The 26,234-nt window shown below is 31.9% G+C and overlaps 3 protein-coding genes across 4 annotated transcripts; all 3 read right to left on the bottom strand.

The window, feature by feature from the left end:
* Positions 1-237: 237 nt before the first annotated feature.
* Positions 238-2,137, bottom strand: LOC128181214 (uncharacterized). Its single transcript, XM_052849524.1, has 3 exons — positions 1,721-2,137; positions 1,132-1,165; positions 238-984 (listed from the first exon to the last, which is right to left on the bottom strand). The coding sequence occupies exons 1-3, from the start codon at positions 2,066-2,068 to the stop codon at positions 527-529; spliced, it is 840 nt and encodes a 279-aa protein (XP_052705484.1). The 5' UTR covers positions 2,069-2,137; the 3' UTR covers positions 238-526.
* Positions 2,138-3,062: 925 nt separating this feature from the next.
* On the bottom strand, positions 3,063-19,776 carry LOC128182379 (uncharacterized). The gene is made up of 12 exons (XM_052850983.1): positions 19,660-19,776; positions 18,823-18,943; positions 18,475-18,602; positions 17,021-17,117; positions 16,287-16,411; positions 14,962-15,055; positions 14,092-14,222; positions 13,205-13,307; positions 8,578-8,741; positions 6,694-6,811; positions 6,196-6,353; positions 3,063-4,788 (listed from the first exon to the last, which is right to left on the bottom strand). The coding sequence occupies exons 1-12, from the start codon at positions 19,709-19,711 to the stop codon at positions 4,577-4,579; spliced, it is 1,503 nt and encodes a 500-aa protein (XP_052706943.1). The 5' UTR covers positions 19,712-19,776; the 3' UTR covers positions 3,063-4,576.
* Positions 19,777-22,805: 3,029 nt separating this feature from the next.
* Positions 22,806-24,499, bottom strand: LOC128179497 (uncharacterized). Of its 2 annotated transcripts, none has more exons than XM_052846924.1 (4): positions 24,434-24,499; positions 24,247-24,334; positions 23,744-23,931; positions 22,806-22,943 (listed from the first exon to the last, which is right to left on the bottom strand). In XM_052846924.1, exons 1-4 carry the CDS (start codon positions 24,464-24,466, stop codon positions 22,851-22,853), a joined length of 402 nt encoding a protein of 133 aa, XP_052702884.1. In that variant the 5' UTR covers positions 24,467-24,499; the 3' UTR covers positions 22,806-22,850. The 2 variants fall into 2 exon arrangements, with proteins under 2 accessions (XP_052702884.1, XP_052702885.1); XM_052846925.1 differs by having other exon boundaries at positions 22,814-22,943; positions 23,792-23,931.
* Between the last annotated feature and the right edge of the window lie 1,735 nt (positions 24,500-26,234).

Raw genomic sequence — 26,234 nt, 5'->3', positions numbered from 1 at the left:
TAAAATCTTATTTTAGTACCCTTTTTCTTACTTGAACGTACCCACTAAACTAGCGCAAAGCACCATGCATTTTTAATTAAAAGGCATTCTTCGTCTTCAATTCATAGAAGGGCTTACATGAACATGTATGTTCATCTAATTTATTATTCAAAAACAAGTCTATTTGACGTACGCCATCCCTCTCTTGGGCATGGTAGTATTAATCAACAGTTCGATATCATGAAATGAATACACAAATTTGGGGTTCGATAAATATTTTATTTTTTATTATTCCATTCTATAAAACACTTCTAGATAATGAATACTCCACACTTTGTTATGTACAGAAATTTGTAAAACAATTTACTACTAGCTTTATTACAACTTTAATGCGTTAACATTAACAATGTCAAATACATTACGACCACATCACTCTCTCCCCACCCCCTCTCCCCCCAACCCCACTCCCTAAAAAAAGAAGAAATAATTTCAAATTATCTATGACAATAGAATGATGACCATGGTGGGGTTTTTTTAAAACTCGTTTTTACTTATTTAATTTGAAAACACCAAAATAGTTTGAATATTTTGTTATATCTATTATTGAGTGTAAAGAAATCTGTGTTGCGATTTCGACCCCTCGCCTCAAATGAAGAATCCCACTTAAAAAGCTGCTATGGTAATTTTGCCCAGACTTTGTAAACCCGCCATATTTGTTCATGAAGTGAAGTTCCGGTCCCGTTCGCGTTAGCAACGGATGCTGACTTGTGATGTTATGATAAACCTGGGGGATACCGGGACCGAAGTTAGAAAAATCTAGAGAGAACACGGCGTACACGAAATAGAGCCCCTCCCTCTGGATCGATATACGGTTATTGTTGAAGGGGAGGTTGGTGAAGGAGACACCGGGGACATTGTTAGGAGACCATTGGGGAGGGGAGAGTGAGTGGTCCAAAAACAGGTGCGCTGCATCCGGGCGATTATACCACCACGCCAGGTCTCCACCTGCAAGAAATGACAGACTGTTACAATGGCTTTCTTAGCAATACTTTATGTATCGTATTCCAACGAGTCTTATGAACTAAACAAAATTACATAAAACACATAACAACAAATCATATGCAAAGATAGAAAGAGGAGGTTAAGACATACCTTCCGTTGATCGCTGATCTGGGATTTCTAAAACCTGTAATGATATCAAAATAATATACATGTATCTTGAACGCTTAGATATTATATATACTGAAATCGTGCATCATGATGGTATAATTCTGCTCCCTACATGCGTAAGAAATATGTGCCAAAATTATGTCAACATGCTAAAAAATCATGTCAGCAAGTAACTTACTAGTTACTTTAAGACACGCTAAAAATGGTTCACAAAAGATCATAGAATGTTCAATATCGGCAACAAATGAGTTATTTAATATGATTAATATAATCATTATAATTCATGACAAAATATTCAACTTATCAAGATTCAACTCAATGTGTATGTTGACATATATCGCATGATAATCGATTATATGGAAAATTGTTATCTATTCATATCTGGATAATGTTAAGAACGCACGTCAATGTAATAATTTTTGCATCATAATATGATAAATAACTTTCGTTTTGACGTGCATTAAGATCCAAAGATAAAAAAAAGTTGACGATTGTCTTTATGAGCAAAAATATATCATCATAAATTGCATATAAAAATTGTCTAACATCCAAGTAATATTGCGCGCCATACCGTATGTATCAAACTCCAGATGTCTCTGTCTCTATAACAACACAACCTGTTCCCACACTTTGATGATACAATGACGTCATACAACGTGTCCTCGACCCTGACGTCGTCTCCAAGGTGATCACACGACACACAGACACTGTCCTTGGACAAATTGACCTCTGAGCCGAACGAATAACACCGCTCACCATGAAGAGCGCTGTCATTTACCGATGTGTCGTGGTTGTTTCTCCACCATAGCCTCAAACCCAAACAAACACCCAGTAATATCAAATTCAATAGCAACGAAATTATAAGCACTGTCTTCAGTTTACTCCCATTTTGTAAGTAGGAATTGCAACGGAGAGACATCGTACATATCAACGCATAATTTCGGTTTGTTTACATTTTCAGCTAACAGCCTTGGCCTATATGTTTGTAAGGAAGTTTAAATATAGTGCAACTCATTGGTTGGAATAAAATAATCATATTTAAGCAGTATGGAAATCCCCCTTTACTTTCGTTTTTGACTAAGACGTATGGCATTCAAAGAATCTACAGAATAAATAATCTATTTATACATTGGTGCTATCACGATAAGGATATATCGATTTGTATGCAAATTTTAAAGACCATCTGTATTATATGATATGTCTTTTTACAAAATCACAGATCGATAATACATTAATGATCATATAGTATTTCTGAAGTAATATATATCAATTGACGTTCTCTAGAGTTATACTCTTTTGACTCTCAGCAGATATCGTCAACAAAATGAAATAATATAACATTCATTTATATTTTATTTCAACGTCGAATCATTTAATAAGCACATCAGCATTGCACACATTTACAAAACATATATATGATAAGTGTGGCACGCAAAATACAAATTAAGCCAGTAAGGTTTTGCCTGTTTTGTATAGCACGTGATAACGTAAAGGTGTTTTCTTTATGTGTACTGTGATATATATATATATATATATATATATATATATATATATATATATATATATATATATATATATATATATATATATATATATATATATATATATATATATATATAGAAAACTTAAATGAATTTACCTATTAAGGATTTACCTATTAAGGATTTACCTATATATATATATATATATATATATATATATATATATATATATATATATATATATATATATATATTTATATATATATATATATATATATAAATATATATATATATATATATATATATATATATATATATATATATATATATATATATATATATATATATATATATATATATATATATATATATATATATATATATATATATATATATATATATATATATATATATATATATATATAATATATATATATATATATATATATTAACATGTACATTATTCCACGCAGCGAGTTGTAGATGATAAAATAAAAAAGATTGCATTCCTTTCCTCCAATTATTATTATAAAATGCTATCATTAGATTACATGGATAACATCTCTCTGAATATGAATCAGACGTCTTGAACATAGTTCACAAGATTCCACCATAATTTATTTTACGAATTTGTGATTGCACTGTAGTTTTAATAATATTTATGGACATCTACTGTTGTGCATAAGTGAGAACCACATGCAGTGTCAAGGATAGGTACATGTATAATTTGTGGTCCGTGATACTATCAATCCAAAATTTGAATAAATAAATGATTTTCAATGAAAATTCAATTTCGTGGATCGACCCAACAACAGAATCCACGAAAATTAACATGCAACGAATATTAATGAAATCATAAAAATGAAATTTATATTATTATTATGTTTTAAACTACGAATAACAGTTTTAATCACGTTTTTAATGCTTATATCAAAATTAGAACAGCAAATGCAACATTTTACACGCCAAATGAGTGTTATACTTTCAAAGTGTTTTTTTTAAATCCTCAATTAAAAAACTTCTATGACGTCACCCATTGTATTTAGTCAACGTTTATTTTCACTATTCAACCAGCAGGTGTTGGATATATGAATATCCAACTGATAGGAGTTGGATATTTTTAATATCCAACCGTCAATCAGTTGGATATTCAAATATCCAACTGGGCATTAAACAAAGAAAACTGAAAAAATGTTGAAACGTGTATTTCCAACATAAATCCAAATTTATAAAACAGAATTTTGTCATCCATAAATGTATATCCGATCAGCCACGAATAATTTTTTTGCAGAAATATCTCCTTTTCTTAATTTTGATAGATTCGGGATCACATATAAATCACTTTCATAAACTTTTTAGACTTCCTCTTTGAACCTTGAACTACAATGTATATCACTCCTTCTAATTAGTTTAACAATATAGGAAATATTGTCGCACTATGACTTCACAAGACTCCTATCAATTTTTTAGATAAATCATCGCCTGTTAATTGACGTCAAAGTTCTGATTTTTCCTTTCTCCTTGCAAGTTTAAAATATCATTCATTCAAACGGTATCCATGTCTTTCCAATAACTGTGGATCTCTATAAACATTGTACAAGTGTGTACTTTGCGTTAAAAATTCATCTTCTAAATCCATGTCTGCTCAGTACAACGGTATGATTTTCTATAACATGCACACCTGTTCACTTGTCCATGATTAAAAAGGTGTGTTTGGTTAGGCTATTGTGTATGGTATTGCTGGAATTATACTTTTGTATGACATCACAGTTGGATATATGAATGGGTCAATGCTTCTTAGAGGCTCAAATGGGGGAATTTTTTTAAGTAAGATAAATAACTCGATAGTGTTGAATAGTTTAGAGAAAACATCCCCTCCTCGGGCCTTCGGCCCTCGGAGGGAATGTTTTCTCTAAACTATTCAACACCATCTCGTTATTTATCCATTACATATAAAACGTCAGTAAGAGAACCAGCACTGGCATCCAGTATCCACATCGAACATGTGTTGACTTGCTGACGTCATTCTGTGACGCAGGTGTCGGCGACTGAGAGAAGAATGACGAAGTTATGGAAGACCCGACGTCATCCGGAATCGGGCGTCCTGTTGTAGTAATTGTAGTACTTGTCGTTGATGGAGCTCTTGTAGACAGTTTAACTAAGCAATTAAAAAGTTATCACTTAATTATTTGTTCAGTGTTTATAAATGCTACATCCAAAAGGGACCAAGCCCGTTTTAATATTAATTTCAATGTGACCATAAATAAAGAAAGGGGTCGAACTCCGACCCAGATAAAAAACTTCCAGCTCGCTTCAAAAGCCTAATAAATCAATTAATTTTTCAAACACTCGCAATATGCATGTATTTTTCAGAGAAGTAATGTCTGAGATACTCTCATGCCAAATTTCAAGTTGATGGGTCTTAAAATAGCGAGATATACGTCATTATTCTCTCAAAGTCGCCAGTTTATTTTTACTCGGACATTTACCGGTCCAGGGCTCACGATGGGATTTTGCCTATGTCATTGACATTGCAGCATTACTGCAACAAGTCGAGAAACAATGGCACTAATCTTTTAAAATATTACATCAAACGCACGCTACTTGCATACAAAAACTCCGATAAAATTCCTTAAATACTCTCCATACTGGACTTTTATTCTGCAACCACATTGACTTCTGACAGGGCCAGCCATTTTGACGTCTTCGAGAAAGACCGATTCTGATTGGACCATCAGGAATATTAACCAAAGAAATTGAGTTTAACATTAGCTATCACAATGGCCGGTCAGGTCAGAAGTTACGGTGGCTGTAGAATAAAAGTTCAGTATAGAGAGTATTTGAGGAATTTTATCGGAATTTAAGGATGTAAGTAGCGTGCGTTTGATGTAATATTTTAAAAACTTAGTGCAATTGTTTCTCGACTTTTTGCAATAATGCTGTATACATGCATATTGCGAGTGTTTAAAAAATTAATTGATTTATTAGGCTTTTGAAGCGAGCTGGTAGTTTTTTATCGGGGTCGGAGTTCGACCCCTTTCTTTATTTATGGTGACATTGAAATTAATGTTAAAACGAGCTTGGCCCCTGTTATTCAAATCAAAGATCAAGAGCTTGCACAAAAACTTCATTCAGATTGATAGCACATACGAGTAATTAGGACGTACAGAAAAAGTAAAATTTAATGCATTTGAATTTGATATCAATATTTTAATAATGGATAAAAGTACATTATAATCAAGATACTTTCACCTTTTTTTATAATTATCAAAAACACTATTTGAAAAGGGATATATTTTAAAAATTTTGGAAACTTGAAGGTAATAATATACATTAAAAAAACCCAGCAGGATTCGATAATTTACAAATTTATAGTTATCTCTCTACAATTTTTGAAAAAAACCTATAAAATTATGCTTGAGTATTTTGGGTTTCGATAGGACCTACGTCACAATATGGAGGTGTTTCATAACACCTTAAAATACCAATCACACAGCGCGTTACCAACAATTAGAATTTAATTAATATCTTTAAAATAATTTGGGGGGAAAGACCAATGAATTACCCGGCAAAGATCCTTCACAGGTAAATCTATGGTGAAGTGCAAGAAGGAAGTTTTCGAACGACGTGGCGATTGCAATAGCTACCTCTACTGACTTTTCTACACAACTTCCCATTCCAGACAATATATTTCTGATGCATGACGTTTGATTCTGTAGAGATCTGAAACATGTTGTGATCAATCCAGATAAATAAACAATTGAACAGGATATGTAAATTTACATTTACATGTAATAGGGTATAATTTATTGCTTTCCAAGAAACCATCATTCTCTGTTTATAATTGTTATTTGGAACTCTTGGTTTTTTGGGGGGTTTTTAAAATAAATATTCCACGTAAATAAACGTAATAATCAAACAAAATTTTCCAAACTAATATCGAAAACTACAGAACTAGTTACTGAGATATTAAGTTGTTATAGTATTTGTTGCAATTTTTAAACCGCAGAAGAACTTTTCTGAAACAATACAATTTTGTATAAAAACATCTACATGTACTTACATACACCTTATCTGATCTGGAGCGTAGTCTTTTATTGGGTGCCTATCTGATTCACAAGAAAACAAGCCCGTGCTTGTTAACGACGTATCAAAACAGCCGGCGCCATATTGGATGATATCTAAAATCATAGTACATAATCGTTGTCAAAAACAACAAGTTCAGCTTTTTTAAAAAAGCTTACCGTCTTTAGAACAAACCCTAAACAGCACTTAGTTATCAAAGACAGTTTAATTCTTTTTTATATAAATGTCACCTTCCTCTACATAGCATGACGAGTGGATTTATCCAAACATTTTTGTTTCATGTGTCGTTTAAGCCTGCGTGTCTAAAATTGAGAACTGCGTACCCGCGCTTGTAAGTTGAGATCGACTATAGGGTGAAAGAAATCTTAGGTAGGGTCGTAGACTCGTATTATTTTTATAAAATCAAAGTTATGCCACTGCATTTATCTATTTAAGCACAGGCACCTGACAGGCACCTGACATTTGTATAAATATTTGAATAAACAATTCTAAAAGAAAAACAAATAATTTCAATAGATATTGTTACTTTCAACTAGTTGGACCTGAAAACCAAAGGCTGAATTTCATTCATAGCAATTTGTATTGCTTTTTCGTTTTCTCACTTTAAAGCTGCTTGGTCCGATTTTTTTGTAATTACAGTATCAAAATTTTTTCCATACAAATCATTTATCTTAGAAAGTTATGGACTTTCTCCTATTTACACCAGCAGAATCAGTCTCCTTTCAAAGTTAGAAATATTCAAAGTAAATAAAAATAATTTCTCTTTGGGCAAACGAAAAAACAAACCAAAATGCATCACGGGAATGTTTAGAAAAGGAAACCGCTTGGTTTCGTCCCCCGAATGATTGGGGTTATTCAACCCGCATGCTATGCATCGGTTGTAAAGAAAGCAGACTTTGGAAATATTAGCGAACAAAGCGTACACATGTTTATTTGTAATTTGTCTGATCATTTCGATCTTTATTTAAAGCGATGTCAAAGTCGTAATACAACCATACCCGTCTCGTCGTCAGGGGTGAAATTTAACATGAGGCGAAATAACGCGGTACCTTTTAATGTCGTTTGTTTTGTTATTATAGCAAATTTTGTACGTATTTTTCTTCATTGAAATTTGGCATAAATGACGAGTAAAACTACTGCAATGTCTCTTATTATACATATACTAAGCATAGCCATCGTTTAAAAGCGTGTATAAAATTTGATATAAAATCGGACCAAGCAGCTTTAAGATTTGAAATCTACAAAATTTGTTAAGTCGTACGTGAAAAAGATCATCAGAAAATTATCTCCCTTGCGCCGAACAGTATTTCAACCAATGAAATAAATGTAAATTTTCACATCATGTATTTTCAACCAATCACAAAGGAAAGGAAGTGCACAATCCGGAGATTGTAAATTATTTCAACTCTTTATACCGTCTTCCAAGGAAGACGGTAATAACAGTTTCATTCTTTTTATTTCTTTCTTTGATTATCAGTTTAGGCTTGTAAAACTCCTTTTTACGCTGGTTATATTGATTATTAAATCCTAACGTGAAAATGATTTATTTAGATGTGAGTATTTAACACACTTGACGTTCACAAGTGAGAAAAAAATATACCTACATGAAGCACATATATTATAAGATACCATCCATCTTAAGATCTACATTATATGTACTGGATGAGAAGGTTACATATGTGTTTAAAAGTAGGTTTGACCGAAAAAGTTGCCGGCCATATTTGCTTGCAAAGTTATTTCTCTACAATTATATAAAAATTGGTAAATGATATATTTAAAAGTAGAGGGGACAACCCCCCCCCCCACCACCACCACCACCCTCTCTACTATACATGTATGCACGATGTACGTGATAGCGTACCCTCATAATGATCCTCACACAGTAAGGAAACATACTGGTAAAGAGTTTCCATTCTGTCAACCACCGAGTACAGTGACTCGGTACCCATGTCCTGGAGTCGCTCCTTGTTCTGGATACAACTCTCTTTGTACGGCGCCACGCATCGCATGTAAGATTTATAGTTCCTGCAATCCCAATCAGGTAGTTAATTGTCTTTATTATGCAAGGGTTCAACGCCAAAAAAAATATTTCTAATGAAATTATTTCATTAACGCATTTATATCCTTTCTTGACAAACGAGAACTTTTGAGGAAATATAATTTCAAATACAAATATTTAATAAAGAACAAGGGACGTTATTAGCCGTATTTGGCCGCAAAATTTATCATATTTTCAACGTCTTAGTTTTGTTTTTTGATGTGGTGCATTTTACTAAGTTCGATACTGGCTAAATTCTACAGGCACCAAAATGACGTCATTTTTCATTATGACGTCACTAGTGTACGCTGAACATGGAATGATCTCCAAAAATCGTTATAATATATAGAAATATGAATAATCTTTGCTGAAATTAAAACTTTTCACATGCATTAACCACTTTTATATTTAACATACTTATTTTCTGTATCATAACAAATTCATATACTGAAAATGGTGACGGTTAATAACTGTGAACAATGTGAATTTAGCAAAAAGGATTAGAAAATTGCACAACGCGATCCGACACGGACAGTTACTCGGCGTAACACGCGGTTTTCACCGGTGAAAGAGGGTTTATCTTATAAAAATCTAAAATAATTTTTTGTATAGGCTACGTAAGAGAAGCCAAAAGAAAAAAGAAATAGAAACTGCAAACGAAAAATAAATACATTGATAAATAAATAAATAGAAAATTACAACACACACACTATTTAGATGTAAACGATTATATAAAATTTTTACAGTGGATTTTTGTTGAGATCATAACAGAAAATAATCGCCGACATATTGAAAGGATTGGTCAAAGCACTAATAATCTCCTCTTTAAGTAAACAGTTTATGTTTAAGTCCATTTGGATCCGTCATATGTGAACGAAGTAGTTTAACCAATCGTAAAACCAGAACAGACGTTAGACATATTGTCATATTGTCTTCGTCTTCCGTGATCTTTTCTTACTTTCGACTAGTACCGATGGTCGGCTGATTAAATAGACAAGTTCGCAATTGCTGAATATTTACCTGTAACTTCGTGGGCATTGCTTCAATTTATCGAGGAAAAGGGTTCCGCGCCTGACCGCCGCTTATATATTAACCGATAGCCGGTAAATGTTAAACCTAATCCGTATACGGTTGATCGTAGCCGATTTGTCAAAATCGCCCCAAAGACCAGTTGACCCTCGATCGTCAGTCGGCCGACATTTAAGAAAATCCAATTGTCGATCGACCGAGCGACGACAGACATAAGAACTGTCTTCCGAAGGTCGGAAGATGATTGAGAATTGCTCGATGGACTACTAGTATTGAACGACTGGTTTAACTGAAGAAATCGGCCGCCGACGCAGAAAAAAAAATTGTAACTTGGCCCGATGGACACAAAATTGGTCGGCCGACGAAAAATGAATACGACATCGTCCAAGACAACGACTGATGAACTGCCGACTGTTACCCGATTAATCCCATTTTTACCCACCCCCCTCCAAAAAAAAAAGTCCGCCGTTGCTAGTTTTTGGAAAAATGTCTCGGGCTTTACTTTATTCAGCGATATCAAATCTAAAATATTAATGAAAACAATTATATCTTCTCGATAAAAACGATAAATGCAGTTAATTTCAACTTTGGTTCATGATTATATTATTTTCTCCCTCTCCGTAAAAAATCGAGAAGACCAAAGTTATTTTCTTACACTACATGGACTGATTTCTTTGATATGCCGTGGAGATATATAGTTTAAGCATACGATGTAAGTGCGTAAAATGCGACCAAATGCTTACAAAGTTCTAGAGGATGCATGTTTCTCGACAACAGTCTTAAAAATTGTTGATGCTGTCAGGCTTTAAAGACATCTTACAACATCCCAAGAGCAACTGTTTATTCACACCATTTACATAAAGGACAACAATTGTCTTTAGACTTCACTGTGTTTTAAACTTTGAACCAAATTAATTTTTTTGTCTCAATCTGAGATCGGGAGCTACGCTACAGTCCTGCAGCTACTTTAGTTTTAAATCCCAAAGTTCATAGAACGTACTTTTCAATATTTTCTTTCTATAAAATCTTTTATATTTACTAGCATCTATTTTTTTCCCCTATAAAACATGCACATGTTTCATACAACGGTATATTGAATATTCTTTAAACGTTATGAGGTGATAATTTCGGTCGGGGCGTGATCAAATCTATCATAAAGCCCGTCGGGCTTTATTGGATTTGATCACGCCCCGACCGAAATTATCACCTCATAATACTCAAAGAATGATCTCTTATTACTTATATTCATATAATTATCAGCAATTGTACGATTAATTATTGGAATATAAATAATCAAACCCCACTTGCGCCCCAATTATACGTCATTTGAATTTATTGGACTGTACAGTACAAAATCGATACGTAGTGTTATCACAGGTAAAGACACTGAAAAATGTAAATATTCATTTTTTTAGCGCGCAGAATTAGTGAATCGGTAGATAAAGTGTCTTTCGTGATCTTGTCTAAAATTTTAGACTTCATCTTCATCAAACCACTTAGAAACCTTTTGTTTACAGGCTACATCACTTGTTCCAAGAAACGAGAGAGAGAGAGAGAGAGAGAGAGAGAGAGAGAGAGAGAGAGAGAGAGAGAGAGAGAGAGAGAGAGAGAATGTGTGATAGACTCAACTTAACGTACATTTAATTTTAAATCACTAATATAAGCTATTTATTTAATCTAGTTGTCATATATTAAATCCTTCAATCAATAAAATAATGCACAATAGCATATTATGATGAAATTCAACCAAGCAGTTTCAGAGTCAACGTGCTATATATACTCAGCCCGTTAGCTGCATCACATGCTCCTTCCGTGAGTCGACAACAAAAACGTGTCGTTCCTTTGTTTTTCAAGTCCGAAGATAATAGAAGTATGATCAGCAATAACTTAGTCTTACATTGTTTGTTATGTTTGATATGATTCTTACACTGCGAGCGTGAAGTTTAATTTCTATATATTCTATACGTTGAACGGAAATTAACAAACTCTCTCTCTCTCTCTCTCTCTCTCTCTCTGAATGTATGTTTGTGCATACTAACAGTGACTGAACTACTAATGTCTTATTTGAATAAATTTTGTTTCTTCTAGACTCACGGTTTAAACAACGATCTCCACACAATGACTAAAAGTTTGTATACGATCTATGACCAGGTTTATAGGTTTTATCTATACAAAGCACACGTAATTAGATTGAAAAGAAAGTGCATTGACCTGTGCTCGTTCTTAATACTTGCTAGAAGTTATAATATATTATTCATCTGTTTAATTAATGAGTTTTCTTGTATATTAATGTACCGGTTGGTAAATGATTTTCTTTGTGAAATTTCCGCATTTATAAAGTTGCTAAATTGTTTTATCTACGCGCGTCGATTGTCTTAAATTACATGTACGTAGTTGTTTGTGTATTAGAAAAAATCAAGAAACTAACAAAGTAAAAGTAAGGTATTAAACAATAAAATGATTTCTATGGTGATTCATGCGGTAAATGAAGGTGGCGACATTGCAGAAAAAAATTACATTACCCGCGTTCTTTTTCTCTGCATTGATCGCTAATTTATTGTTTATATTTACATCTTTCTAATAACAAATTAATAAATTGGTTGAAAAAAGTCAGAAAAATTAACAAAATTATTGTTACGTACATCAGTACGTTAGGTATAAGAAACAGCCAAATCGTCTCCTATTGGAATTTGATTCTAACATCACCATGATTATTTCGTGTAGTCCGGGATTTTTCTTAGGTTGCTGAAGGTTTCGACCGATCGATAAACTAGTAAGAACTGGATCGTTTATATTTCAGTTCTGTCAATTTCAACAGAGCTATGAATGTACAATCCATTTTCGTAATAAAATAGAGGGAATCATACTTGGTATATATTCATTTTCCTCTACTGGCTTTCGAGTATTTCTCAGCAGTACGGATTCCCTAACTATGTCGGGTTAGTTAATATGAAATTTTTATTCTAAACAAAGGGAATGGAAAGTTTGGAAATAAATACTAATACCAAGAAAAAAATAGAAGAAAAAAAAAATAAGAGAAATGTTTGGTTGTGTTAAAATCCAGTTAAGCCTGTCCGTCATGTTTATAACGCCGCGTCAAAGGCTTCGTAAAATGTCGACGTTTCGTTTTAAAAAGGCGCCGTGTTTAACGTAAAATGTATCATACTTACACTAGAGTTATATGAATAAATCATATACTATTGAGTTTTGTTTATTCTTGGCTTTTGAAAATGGTAGGTATCATTAGCTTTTAAAACACGGCATTTTTTGGCCAATAACGTCCCTTGTTCTTTAAAAATTGACAGGCATTACATGTATTGTATTTTCCTGTATCATTTCACAGAGTGTAATTTTGACAAATGATATCATTGTAAGTAGCATGGTCCTATATGTCCGGGGGGGGGGGGGGGGGTATTTTTACCTGCAGACCGCCTTGGCCTGTTGAGGGGTTGGTACGGTCATCATCCAAAGATTCTCGGAGTAGTGGTCTATCGCACATTGATGTAACATAGCGAGGTTGCATTCTACGAACATAAAACGGGTAAATCTGCAAAATCCCAAGCAAATGTAAACTTTCTATATAATTATGTTCTATGTACGAGCATTATGTTAAAGTTACATTTATCTTGTGTGTTTCTATCTTTAAATACGTTGATATTTTTCTAAGAATGTTCTCTTTAAAAATTCTGTTTTAACCAAAATGTGTGATTTTGGAAAAATGATTTGGATGAATTTTTTTAAAAGTATTGAAAAGCTTTAAAAGGGCTAACACATAAAAGTAAAATATCAATATATTATGAATGTATATTTTGATTTTAATATATATATATATATATATATATATATATATATATATATATATATATATATATATATATATATATATATATATATATATATATATATATCTTATATCTTCATAATTCAGGCTGTTGAATACATTTACAGTAAAATTGAAAAATCTAAACAAATTTACGAATTCTTTTTTAAGATGGTATATTTGACAAACAGTAAATCATAACTACATGATACCGACTGAAAGCTACATGTAACAATAGATTTTCGAGTCCGTATTGTGGCATTTATACTAAGCAGAGTTATCTCGTTTTAGCTGACAATTATTCTCATCATACAAAATTACATGCATAGTATTACGTACTAGGCTCAACTTTTTTACCAAGCTTAATAACAGAATAATACCAGATATGTTGATGACTTTTAGGTTACAGTTTTTGGAAGGGCGACATTTGATTCTCTTGAATGTGGTCTAAAACAAGAAAACAACCAACCAAATATTTCCTATCAAACCTGGAACTCCGTAACAGGAGTAAAGAGTCATCTGGAATTCCCACTTAGAGTCCCACAGAGCAGAATCCGATGAGTACTGACACCTGTCTCTTTGGTCTAAAAGGCATGTCATGGTCTCGTTTAAATTCTTACTGTAAATCAAAGTACTGAAAGTACTGAGAAGCGGTTAGCAAGTATTTGCATTAAAAGTTTATATATTGAAAAAAAAAATCAATCAACATTTTACCGTAAATCGTTAACATCCAGCATAATTGTATGTATTTGTGTGTATGTGTTTTCAAAAAACTTGGCCAAACTCAGTATATGTTTACATCATTAAAAAAACAATAATTATATTGTGATGAAAAGTGAAAATGTGAGTGTTTAAAAAAAGTATAATTACTTTAAATGAAGATCGACTCACTGAGTACTCTCAATATTTTGATTCATCCTATAGGTAGTGCTTTGAGGAGGCATCCGGTTGCGTAATAGTTTTGATTACATGACGTAAAGCGTTTAGCGTACACGCTAACCGCTTAAAATTATATCATTTTTAATGTATTTCAATAACTAAAAGGATTTAATTTCAGATGAGTTTTAATCTACAGCGGTGAGGTATAAACCTTTATATCTGAGTTCGACTCCCACTTGCAATAATGAAATCAAAGGTTCTAACCCCAGGGGTATGAGCACTGTCCGTTTTAACTATTAATAAAGTTGGATTGGTTAAACTATTATAAATTACTTGGATTTTGATTTCATCGCCGCACTGAGGTTCTTGAATTCACAGAAAAGGTACAAAGGTCAGGAAGCAATCTTGAAATCTGAAATTGCTTCGCGATTCAGAAGACAGAAATAAACGATAAGTCTTGGCATATTATGAATACATACCCACATAGGTTTTTAAATGAACTGATGTCGTAGATATTCAATTTTCCCAATTCCATTTTATCCCAACATGATTTATAAAGTGTTATATTGCAACCTACAGAGAAAATGAAGAACAATGTCCATTATGCAATTGCTGGGAAGTGAAATAAAATTCTGCTTGTAAAACACTCAAACAAATTCTGTAATGATGCTAAAATTGCTGATAAATCCAATTCTTTACTAAAGTGTAAGGATTTAACATGAGAAAAAAGATTTCTGGATATCTTTTCTTATTAAAAAAACCCCATAAATGTTATTGAATCTATGTTTACGTTAATGTATAAGGATACATTGCTGAGAGGAACTTTGTTTAATCTAAAAATATTTGACGCTGTCTCACCATCTTTTTTTCTTCATCTCTTTATCTACACTTTTGTTACCTATACAAAATTGACATACCTCTAAGTAATGTACATGAAATATGTACGTTATACTGTACGGTATGTACCTCATAAACCCATGTGATAGTATGAGAGAACTATTTTAACAAAAGCTTGGACTTTATGTAATTGTGTCAAACAGCAATGTGATGAAGGCCTGTCTATTTTATTTATTATATTAAAATGGCAACGACCATAGAGCCGTCTTAACATATTTCTTTAATGTATTTTGTATTCAATTTACAGGTTGTTGTTTTTTTTTTATTTTGAAGTAATATCAAATAGATATATCGTAACGCCACAAGTGGCCCCCATGCTTCCATAATTTGAAATGCCATTTTTAGTTCTACATTTGTTTGAACAAATTTCTCCCTTTTTTAGATTCAAGGGACATAACTTTGCGGACTTGGACCAAACTTGAATTTAGTCTGTACGTTCTGGTAAAATACCCCGTATACTAGTAATTATGCAATTATAACTTTATGGGATTAAACATCCCTTCAAAAGTTAAAGCGCTGAAACTATTCAAAGGGAATAACTTTCAAAAATCTTCAGACCTGGAAATGATTCTATTACTACCTGTAAATTCCTATGACATATCCTTATATCAATTCAATTGAGTTGAGTGTGTGCAACTGATGCTGAGATATTGAACGGAAAGTTATTGATGGTCGATTGACGATATTAGAAAACGGGGTAAAATTATATGCCCACGGCGATTTTTTAGCAGGAGCATAAAAACTTGGTATAGGATAACTTATAATTGCGCTTACAATCATACAGTCAAAGTACATCCAAGATCCCATTATTTATCTGTCAGATTACTAAATTTTGCGTCAAATATTTTAATTTTATTATCTAATTTTCCAGGAATTTTGAGTTGGAAACTACTTGTAATTAATTTACCAAGAAGATGAGGACAGTCTAAATGCGTGATGTGCTTCCAGGAACTGAGCTCACGATGATACAGATGATAATCAGAGCAGGTATCCCGGAAACTCTCCAGACAGACTTTATACCTCTCTCGATATCTGAAACAGGAAGAACAGTCTTACATTGCTCTGAAAAATAACAGACTTTGGGGAAAAAATTCAATGCGCGTGTAATTTGCCACCAAGTCTTCGTACATTATAAAAAAAAATTAAATTATCTTGTTAATTTTCCGGGTTTTTTTTTTTATATTGAGAGATTTAGTTTTGAGTAATATAAGTAGATGTTTGCATTCAAGTCATATAAGGTACTTAACATCGAATAGAAAAAATGTATCGAATCACATTGCGTACAGTTTATTTAAATGACAGGGCTGAAATTATTTGTAAACACTAACACTTACTTTTGTTTCAATGTATATGAAAAAACTAAACCTAAACAAAATGTTTTCTGACAACAAGCGCCGGAAAATTATAACTAAAATACAGAAGAAAAGTCTCAAAATCTGGAGTTTTCTCTTCATCAATTTATGAGGTGAGCTTAGATTTTCTAAAGCAATTTTTTAAGAAATTGCCGCTATGGTGTTATCAAACTCTTGACAAACCGTTTATTCTCGTTAGGAGGACATTAGACAAATTATAAGTGTTATTGGATTAATATTTTAAACGAATACAATTCTGTGGTTGAAAATGCTGTTATAATGGACTCACGGACAATCTCCTGCCCCATGTTTGTTTTTTTCCTCGCCGACTTTTATCTTACACTGTAACATTTTTCGCTTGTCACATCCCGGGACGGGTTGGTCTCCTAAAAAGACAGGAATTAATGAGAAAATGAGAATATTCTGTAGTGACTTAAGGGTGTTATTTACTCAGGGTTTGAGTTCTCAAATTCCGATTGTTATAAAGTTCAATGTAATGAGTAAAATTTGTTCTAAACACAAAAAGTATTTATGAAATGAATTATTATTGACAAAACATTCAATAGTTTTACTTTATTATAAAATTAGGCTCAAACAAAAATTGACTTTTAGTCAAACAGAGGAAATTCGGACTAAATTTTGCAGATTTTGTTTTCTGCTAAAAGTTTTTTGGCAGTAGTCTAATATAAAAAGTTAGGATTTTATATTTAATTGTATGTAATTTTGCATATTTTCCGTTAGTTTTACTTCACTTATTCATAAAAATAATCTTATGGCACGAATAATAAAAATATTAAAAAATTCATAAAAACGATAAAAGACACCATATCTCAAAATTTTGATCATTGACCTCATATAAATTTTATGCCAACAGAATAAGGTCAATATAAGTAGTTCAATACCATAAACGTTTTTGTATTATCATCATTCAATTTTTTGTAAAATTGAATCAAAAATGGAAAGGGATTTAAAAAATGATAGAGGAAATTCGGACTGAATTATTTTTAAAAATTTATGCTGAAATCTTAATGTTGTGTACTTATTTAGTGCCACTACAATTCATAAAGTGTATCTTATTTTTTAAAGTGTTTGATTATTTGTAATATTTTTTTAATTAAGAAAATCTCAATCGTAGTGTAAAATTTTATGTGATTTTTCTTGATTTTTCAATAAATATTCAATGGCCATTAACTCAAAAAGTAGGTCATTGACCTACTTTTCTGAAAGTGAAAAATAACAATACAAGCAAAGGTCTATAACACACAATAGATGGTTTTTCATTATCATCAGTGGATTTTTTTTTCATTCTGAGTAAACGTCATCCTTAAGCTTGAAAATCTGAAAAGTTTGATTTTTTTAATCTAAATATGGAAAGCATTAACTTCGACCACCAACCAACTTTGTCTAATCATTATAAATGTAGTTAACATGTGACAGCAATGTATAACTGAGGACACTAAGGAAACTGAATGTGTTTAAACATATACCTAAATAACAACGATATAGCATTATATACATGTTACAGGTTTCAAAACTGACCATTTATCCATCATTTTTTCAGTCATGCCATAAGTGATATTTTGTTTAAAACGATATCAATCGTGATTTTAATTGTTCTAAATTATTGGTCAATTGCACATTCGGTTTTTTTTTTTTTGCTTAACGACTAACACTACATGTAATATGATAATAATAGAATATGTTTTGATGATAAGACGCTGCAGAAATAGTTTTTTAGTATACCTGGAAATTGCCATGGACAATAGTAGACGCCATCAAACTGGTGGCTGTACACGCGCTCCTCATAATAGCTGTCCCCACGGCAGTTCGCTTCCAGAAACTTCAAACAATTCCCCCAGTATTCGTAATAGCTTGAAAATTGTTCATCGTTATCATCAATTATCATCATCATTTATCATACGCGCGGTTTATTTATTTTTTTCAACCAAAAAAAAACAAAAAACAACTAAATTTCATTGCCCAAGACCATCATATATTAACTTTTTTTTTATGAATTTAACAACTTAATCGATGTCAAATATCTTAAAGCTGTTGCAAAGGTTAAAAAGGGGCTTATATTGCATTGCTTACTTGCATGGGTCCAATGATCGTTCATAATGGATTCCAGGCTTTCCCCATTCACACGCCATCACCACAGAGGAGTTACAGGCCGTAGGCGGCGTCGAGGACAGACCTTCAGACATTGCTAGCCCTGATCCAAATCAAAATATCAGACGTATCAATTGTAAAAGAGGAGAAAAAATTGCTACAGTCTTATTAGACTATTTTTACCTGACAAATGCACTTTTCTGTCATAAAAAGTTACCTTAATAATATTGTTATAAGTTGTTTAATTCATAATTTTCATTCCTTCGAAAATCACTTTCAATTTTTTAAAGAATTGCAGTGGACAAATATTTACTACCATGATTACTTTACTTCAAATTTACTACAAATGATTCTTCATCGATCCATAAGATAATGCATTGGTGTATCGAGCCACCTTAATTAACCGGTTTATTGTATTTGTCTTTATTATCTCCAATCAGTGGAGAGTCGGTGTCAAAGTGATTTTTGGTAGTTAAAGGTGCCTAAAAAGTTTATCAATTAAGCTACATGAATGTATTATATTTTAAAGACTTTTGTTTGTTTCCCGTTTAATATAGTATACGATGCACCTTGTTATTTTCATAACATTTGTTGATTTTTTACAAGAGAAGCAAATGCCCGTGCTACCTGGTACCAAATGAAGGACATTAGTCTGAGCAAAACTAGATTTTAGATTCGAGTACATCACTTGACCTCTTTTTAAAAATTCAACTTATTTATTAGCTTAAAGTATGATAAATATATCAGTTTTCCAGTGCTCCAAATTATTTTCTCTTAAAAATCAAACTTAAAGATGCATCTTTCCTGAAGTAACCATACCTGTATATGAAGCACACAGCAAAAATATCAGAATCTGTTCAGCGTCGGTCATCTTTTCCGGTCTTCCATTAGTGGCATGAATTCCGACGTCTACATAGCACTTCGGTACCACGCAGGGTAGGGGGATTAAGGGACGGGGAGATTTAACTACCCATTACGATGCGCTGGGTCATTAACTACAGGTAAAATCCCACCTTGTTACATTGACCATCGGCCAACCATGAAATATTTGTATATTATTATCCTTCATTTCAGATTCGTTAGGCCACGAGCTGCTCGAGGTATTAATCGTTGAACTTATTTTCATCGACCAGATTTTAAATTGTTTTTTTTTTCCTGTTTCTGTACTAATACAGAAAAATATATCATACAAAGTTACATGTATGCTAGGATAATAAAGTTATATTTTTTCTTCTGGATTTATGAGCTAATAAAAAGTATATTAATAAGCACATGATATGTGCAGTTACGTGTATTTCATTTTATCCTGATCTATATCATGTAGCGGATAACGACAGTCTTAACGAGTGCCGAAAACAAATTCAGCGCCACTTACGGTGGTTTTTTAAAAACATTTTATAGATGAGTAACACGCGTTAGTGCGTTATGATAATTTGTTTGCACACACTGCTGCAGTTATGACACTTTATCTTTAAAAAAAAATATGATAATTTTACCTCAAAAGTATTTTTTTTTTATCCCAATGGTAAGTTCATATAAATGAAAGAACCACTGTAGCAGCTACAAACGTGAACTTTGATTTTGGCTTGCATTTTGCAGCGTTCAGCGTTTGTTACATCATATTAAGACTCGACATTTATACTTTTTAAGTACCCTGTGTGTGTTATAGTGTTATAACTGCAGTAGCTTTCCACAAACTTCACATGCAAAAATGTGTGGAATGTAAAGATATAAAATATATTTCAGTATTCAGTTCAAATTGCATCAACTTTTTTTTGTACAGTCATTTACCATAGATTTTTTGTTTTTGTTGGGAAGGCATGGAAAAGGTTTCAATATTTGATAATGGTAATATTATTATTTTTCTAAAACGTAGGGATCACTTGAAGTATGCCCTTTTAGATATTGATAACCTTGTGGATTAAAACAGCTACATCCAAATAAAGTATTAATGAATTTACGTGTGAACATTGAATTAAGGATTAATGATCTAAATGGGACATGAAATGATAACTCAAGAAATGATACATTCTCATTACTTATTTACATAGCATAGTATAAATTCAATCACATATTGTACTATAAACGTTTATATCATCGTTGATTTCTTGCAGTTTTTATTTCTTTACAATGCAGAATATCAAAATCATTGCCCGTGTATTCAATCAAGCTACTGAATATTGTTCCAGCATTCACCATCTAAATCAATAGGTAGGTAATACTTTATATCTATTTGTATAATACATCTGTTGATTTTTTAAATATCGACGTAAATGTTTACGTATTTTATACATTTGACTTCTAAACCTCAGTAAGAGGTAATTTCATTTACAAAAGAGCCTTATAATTAAAAAGGGAATAACCTTGTTACAGAGAAATACTAAGTAATTATTATTGATCATTTTTTAAATTGCATTTCAATGTAAACTGGACCCACATTTTCATGAAATGGACAATGGAATTTCTGTTTATAATTTTTTACTATGATCTTCAAATAACCTTTTGTCACAGCAATTTAAAAGGTGCCGAATAAGTTTGATTTAAGGGTACAACATTTGTATTTAAACTGAAAAAAAAATCAATCAATTTTGTTATTTTGATCGACGATAGGAACAGTGATACATAATGAGGGTTTTGTTATCCAGTTTCAGAGATGATAATGATGTTTTCCTCGCTTGATAACACTCAATTTGATATGTCTGTATCAATTTGTCTCCGAATCATATAATAAAACATTTATCGCTGTTTTCTGTCAATACAGTAATTATTATATAAATAGTGCCTGTTTGGGAAGGTAACAGTTGAAATTGACACCCAGAGAAAACCATTGTCAACCAACGCGAAGCGGAGGTTGACAATGGTTTTCGAGGGGTGTCAATTTCAACTGTTATCCTCCCAAACAGGCACTATTTATTTTGTTATACTGAATGTCTTAATTTTTAAGAAAATTTTACTGCTTTTATATAGGAATAAAGTGAATTCTACAGCGAACCGTACGCGCATAATTTTCGCGCATGTAACACTTTTTTTAATGTTACCCGTTGCTAAGTGCGTTGCTAACGCTGAGGGTAATAGAAAATATTATTAACTGCGTCTTAACCAATCGGATTTCAGTATTTAACATAAAAGTATAACAATATATAATATCAAGGTGTTATATAGTAATCTTAAACCAAACATTATTATTTCTATCATTTCAGTAAGCGGCATTAATGTAGTGTGTTATAATAGATAACTCAATTACAAGTTATTCCATATACTTGTTTGAAAAATGCTTTTGTTTAAGAAAATATTTAAATGAGATTGATCGGATGTGTTGATAATTATTATCCAAATTAACTTAAACTTTTACTCATTTACTTTTTATTTTAATACCCTAAGCAAACCAGTGACCTCGACCTTTGGAAGTTTTTTAAAACGATAAATTGATTTACAAAAAAAAGTGGGCCGAATTGATGAAGAGTAAGATTTTTAAAAAATAATTCAAAAACTGAATACATCGTAAGTAAAAGCAAATGGGTGTATATTTGCATTTGAAATGAAGAGAAACGCTTTGTACATCAAGCGCTTTGAGCGCTTTGTTTTGCCACTTGAATGTTTGGGTAAACATCCTATTTTGATATATAAGTCATTGTTCGGACCTATTACATCTGTTTAAAATTTTCCTTTGTTGCAGCAAGCCTAATGTTAGACGATTTGAATGAAGAATATAGATTTGTTCCAATTAAAATGGAAACGACTGGATTCATTATGAATAATAGGGATTTTTCGCACTTGACCTCAACATCAATTAAAACAAGCACATTTTCTTCGTTATTATATCCAACAATTAAATTCACTTATTTCAAAATACGAAAATATACGTAAATATAGTATACCCTATTATACTAAACATGAAAAGTGTACATGTATCTTGTATCACAATCTTACTGAATTTGATTATGAAAGGGCCGGGACAGCCGGAAAATACACCAGACCACTCTGTTTCATGGAATTAACAATATACTTTATTAGAAATTAACTAGAGAACATGCTAAATCCACTATCAGGACGTTATCAATGTCCAGATAACCAGAGGAAGGCGTTGTGTTTCCTTCCAATGTCTATAAAAGAAACAAAAATAACGTTATGAACGCCTACTAATAAATATAACTCTATACACTGTACACATTAATGAGATTAAAACTTTAAAATTTGTATCACTAAGTTTTTCATAAGCATACAGAAAATGAATATACAATGAGAATAAATAAGTGTTAAACTATTCCAATTTTTTTTAATTTTCAAAGCGTGACCCGCAGGGACCAGATTTAGGTCAAAACTGAGATTTGTAATAGACATGAAAACATATATATATAATGTAAAAAATATTTCAATCTAAAAAAATACGGGGTAGAATTTGTTAAAATGACATGTGTTAAGCTGAAAAATGAACTCTTATGATAGCTTTTATTGAACAATGTAATCACAAAACGGCTTTTTAAAAATTTGTTTTGGATTAGGAAAACAAAAACAGGAAAAGCTACAAGTAAATTTTTGACAATGTATTGTATAGTCGCGGTGCGGCTTGTAAAATTTATATGAAATAAATATGTAAGCTCATTTGTAAAGAAAGGTTTTTCTTATTAAATTTTTTTTTTCTTAAACTGTATTATGAATTGAATAATAAAGAGGTAAACTAGGGTCCTTATACATAAATTTAAAAAAGTAAAGAAAACAATTGCAAAAGACGATGGCTATGATGGTTGGTATGACCGTAGAAGGAATTATAAATAGTTCATTAAACATTTTTCAGAAACATTTTGTGAAATAAAGTTTCATTGAACTGTACTAGCCATTAGCAACTTCTATATACCAGTAGGTTTAAAAATTGATTAATTTTAATAGGGGTTGAACAACTCACCAGGACAACGTTTCCCAGATACTGAATTCCTAATAAATCAATCTTTACTTGTTTCCACGTATTGTTGATAGATACGTCCTGCACGGATTCCCACAAAGAACGACGAAGTCCGGAAGTGGTATAGAAGAATTTTAAAGTGGACCCCGTTTTTTCTCGTCTGTAGAAGAAGCTGGCGCAAGCTGATTTACCTGCAAAAACATGTCAAAATACTTAATGGTTAAACGTTAGAACCACATCATACCATAAACAATTTCACAGCATTGTCATGATAATTTATTTGATTTTTCTGTATACTGAACTTAAACTTTATAACCATTTACTAGTTTTTGTTAACTCTCCAAATTTTTCTCGATTATACAGGCAAAACAAACAAAGAATCATTTTCTCATATCATCTTAAATGCGTTTTTTTTTATCGTTTTGTATTGTAGATTGATTGTTTAAACGTTATCATAAAATGATTACAATCAAGATATCTTGATTTAATTAAGAAAAAAGTTTTACCAGTTTCGAGCAAAAAATTTGTTGCAAGTTGGAATGTTTCGTTAGATTTAATATGCCCAATGCCAGCTTCACCGTTTTCTCCAAGCTCCTAAAAAGTATGACCATTATCTAAATATAGACACATCCATCGATTTACAAAATTAATCATTAATTAAATAACGGAGTTAAATAACAAAAAAGATCATACGGGCCACTGTCGTAGGTTTCCTGATACTGTCATATCACTCCGTTCTCCAAAATCGTGTCGAATTGCAGGCACTGAAACGAACCAAATCCTAATCTTATTACTGTTGATATTTCTAAACTTTTCAAATTTGCATTTTAACCCTAACACAAAGCTCTTGCAGTTTTATTTTTTAAAATCTTAAAAGTTTTTTTCTTCAGTAAAAGTGTATATTTTTGGATAGTTTTGGCCTAGATATCCTTCAGGACCGACCTGCCCCTACGTAAATCTTGGGTATTTTGATATGTTTTGTTCTAAGGAATGAATTTAAATAAAATTTTCTTAGAAGCACCCTGGCCCTGGGTTCGAATTCTGCAAAAAACCGAAAAAATTTCGGAAACTAGTTACTACTGATATATATTTACATGTAATGTTTTAAGTCCTGGATAGCTCAGAAGGTTAAAGCGCTGTCTATATCGCATATATTATTTTTGTCCCGTGATTCGATTCCATCTGTTGGCGTACATTTTCTTTTTTAAATTAAACGGTTTTTAAAACCACCGTTTTATTTTTTAAGGAGAATTGTACATTTTGTATATTAAACTTCGATCTTCTTATAGTGTTAACTCTTCCTGGTATTTCTGATGGAAAAACTTAGGCGATGTGCTTTATTTGTTGCAAAGAGTTTGCGACCTTTGAGATCGCGTCACGCAAGACTTTCGATAGTTGCTTAGTCCTTGGTTGTAAATAACCGCATATGAAGAACATGTATCGTATTATGAAATTTAAACTAAAAAAAAAATATTAAAAAAAAAAATCTAACTCATACTGCTCTGACAACAACTGTGAAACTTTTTTCAATCACTAATCATTTTGAGATCTAGAACCAAATAGTTTACTGTAAATAGCCTAGAATCAAGAAGTGGGACGGAAATCGATATGCTTTTTGTAAAAACAGAAACCAATATCAGCCCTAGAGGTCTCTTCTTTTGTGATATACAAGTGGTTTTTTTTTTAATATTACTCCACATCAGTAGTGAAGATATATATATATATATATTTATATATTACATATTATATTATTTATTATATATATTAATAATGTAGTATAAAATCGTCATGACCATCGAACCCTTTTCACAGAGTGTAATCATAAAATTTTACTGACCGCTTGTAGGATTCTCGCATTTATCTCCTGACCATTCCACGGGGCATTTGCAGGAAGTCACCGGACTGGCAAGGGCACCGCTGTGTAGCTCACACTTGCCTCCGTTTAAACAAGGATTGCTATGGCGGACATCGGTTTGGCCATTCACTGGATAAAACAATTATACAATAAACGTTGACAATATATAACTGTTTGCAAATGAGTAAACGTAACATCATAGTAATTCCTAAGGAATACATTAGTATTCTCACTTATTTATTAAAAATAATGTTTTTTTCTTACCTGCAAAAGCATCTACGTTTTGGACCAAAAGTGACAAACATATAAATGCTAAGGTACTCATCATCTTGACTTGCTTTCTTTCAATGCAAGAAACCTGCAGTGACTGTCAAAGAAAATACATCTTTATAAAGGATTTTGCTACCCACATCTTTGAGTCTATTTCATTTTGTCAATGAGATTTCATTTTAGATTATGTTTAAATTTGTATTATCTTTAGTTATCTGATTTTTTCTTAGATCAGTTGTACGCTGTAACGCACAATCAATGCTTATTTATTTCTGTTTGAGATAAAAATGAACTTTAATCAAAAGGTAAACCTCCTTACATTTTTATAATTAGTGTATTAATTTTCTTTTCTCAAAAGTGCAAATATTA

Source organism: Crassostrea angulata, chromosome 4 (assembly GCF_025612915.1).
Source record: "Crassostrea angulata isolate pt1a10 chromosome 4, ASM2561291v2, whole genome shotgun sequence".
In the NCBI taxonomy this organism is placed as follows: domain Eukaryota; kingdom Metazoa; phylum Mollusca; class Bivalvia; order Ostreida; family Ostreidae; genus Magallana; species Magallana angulata.
Note: the sequence above shows the minus strand (reverse complement) of the source record. Positions and strands in the feature narration are given on the sequence as shown.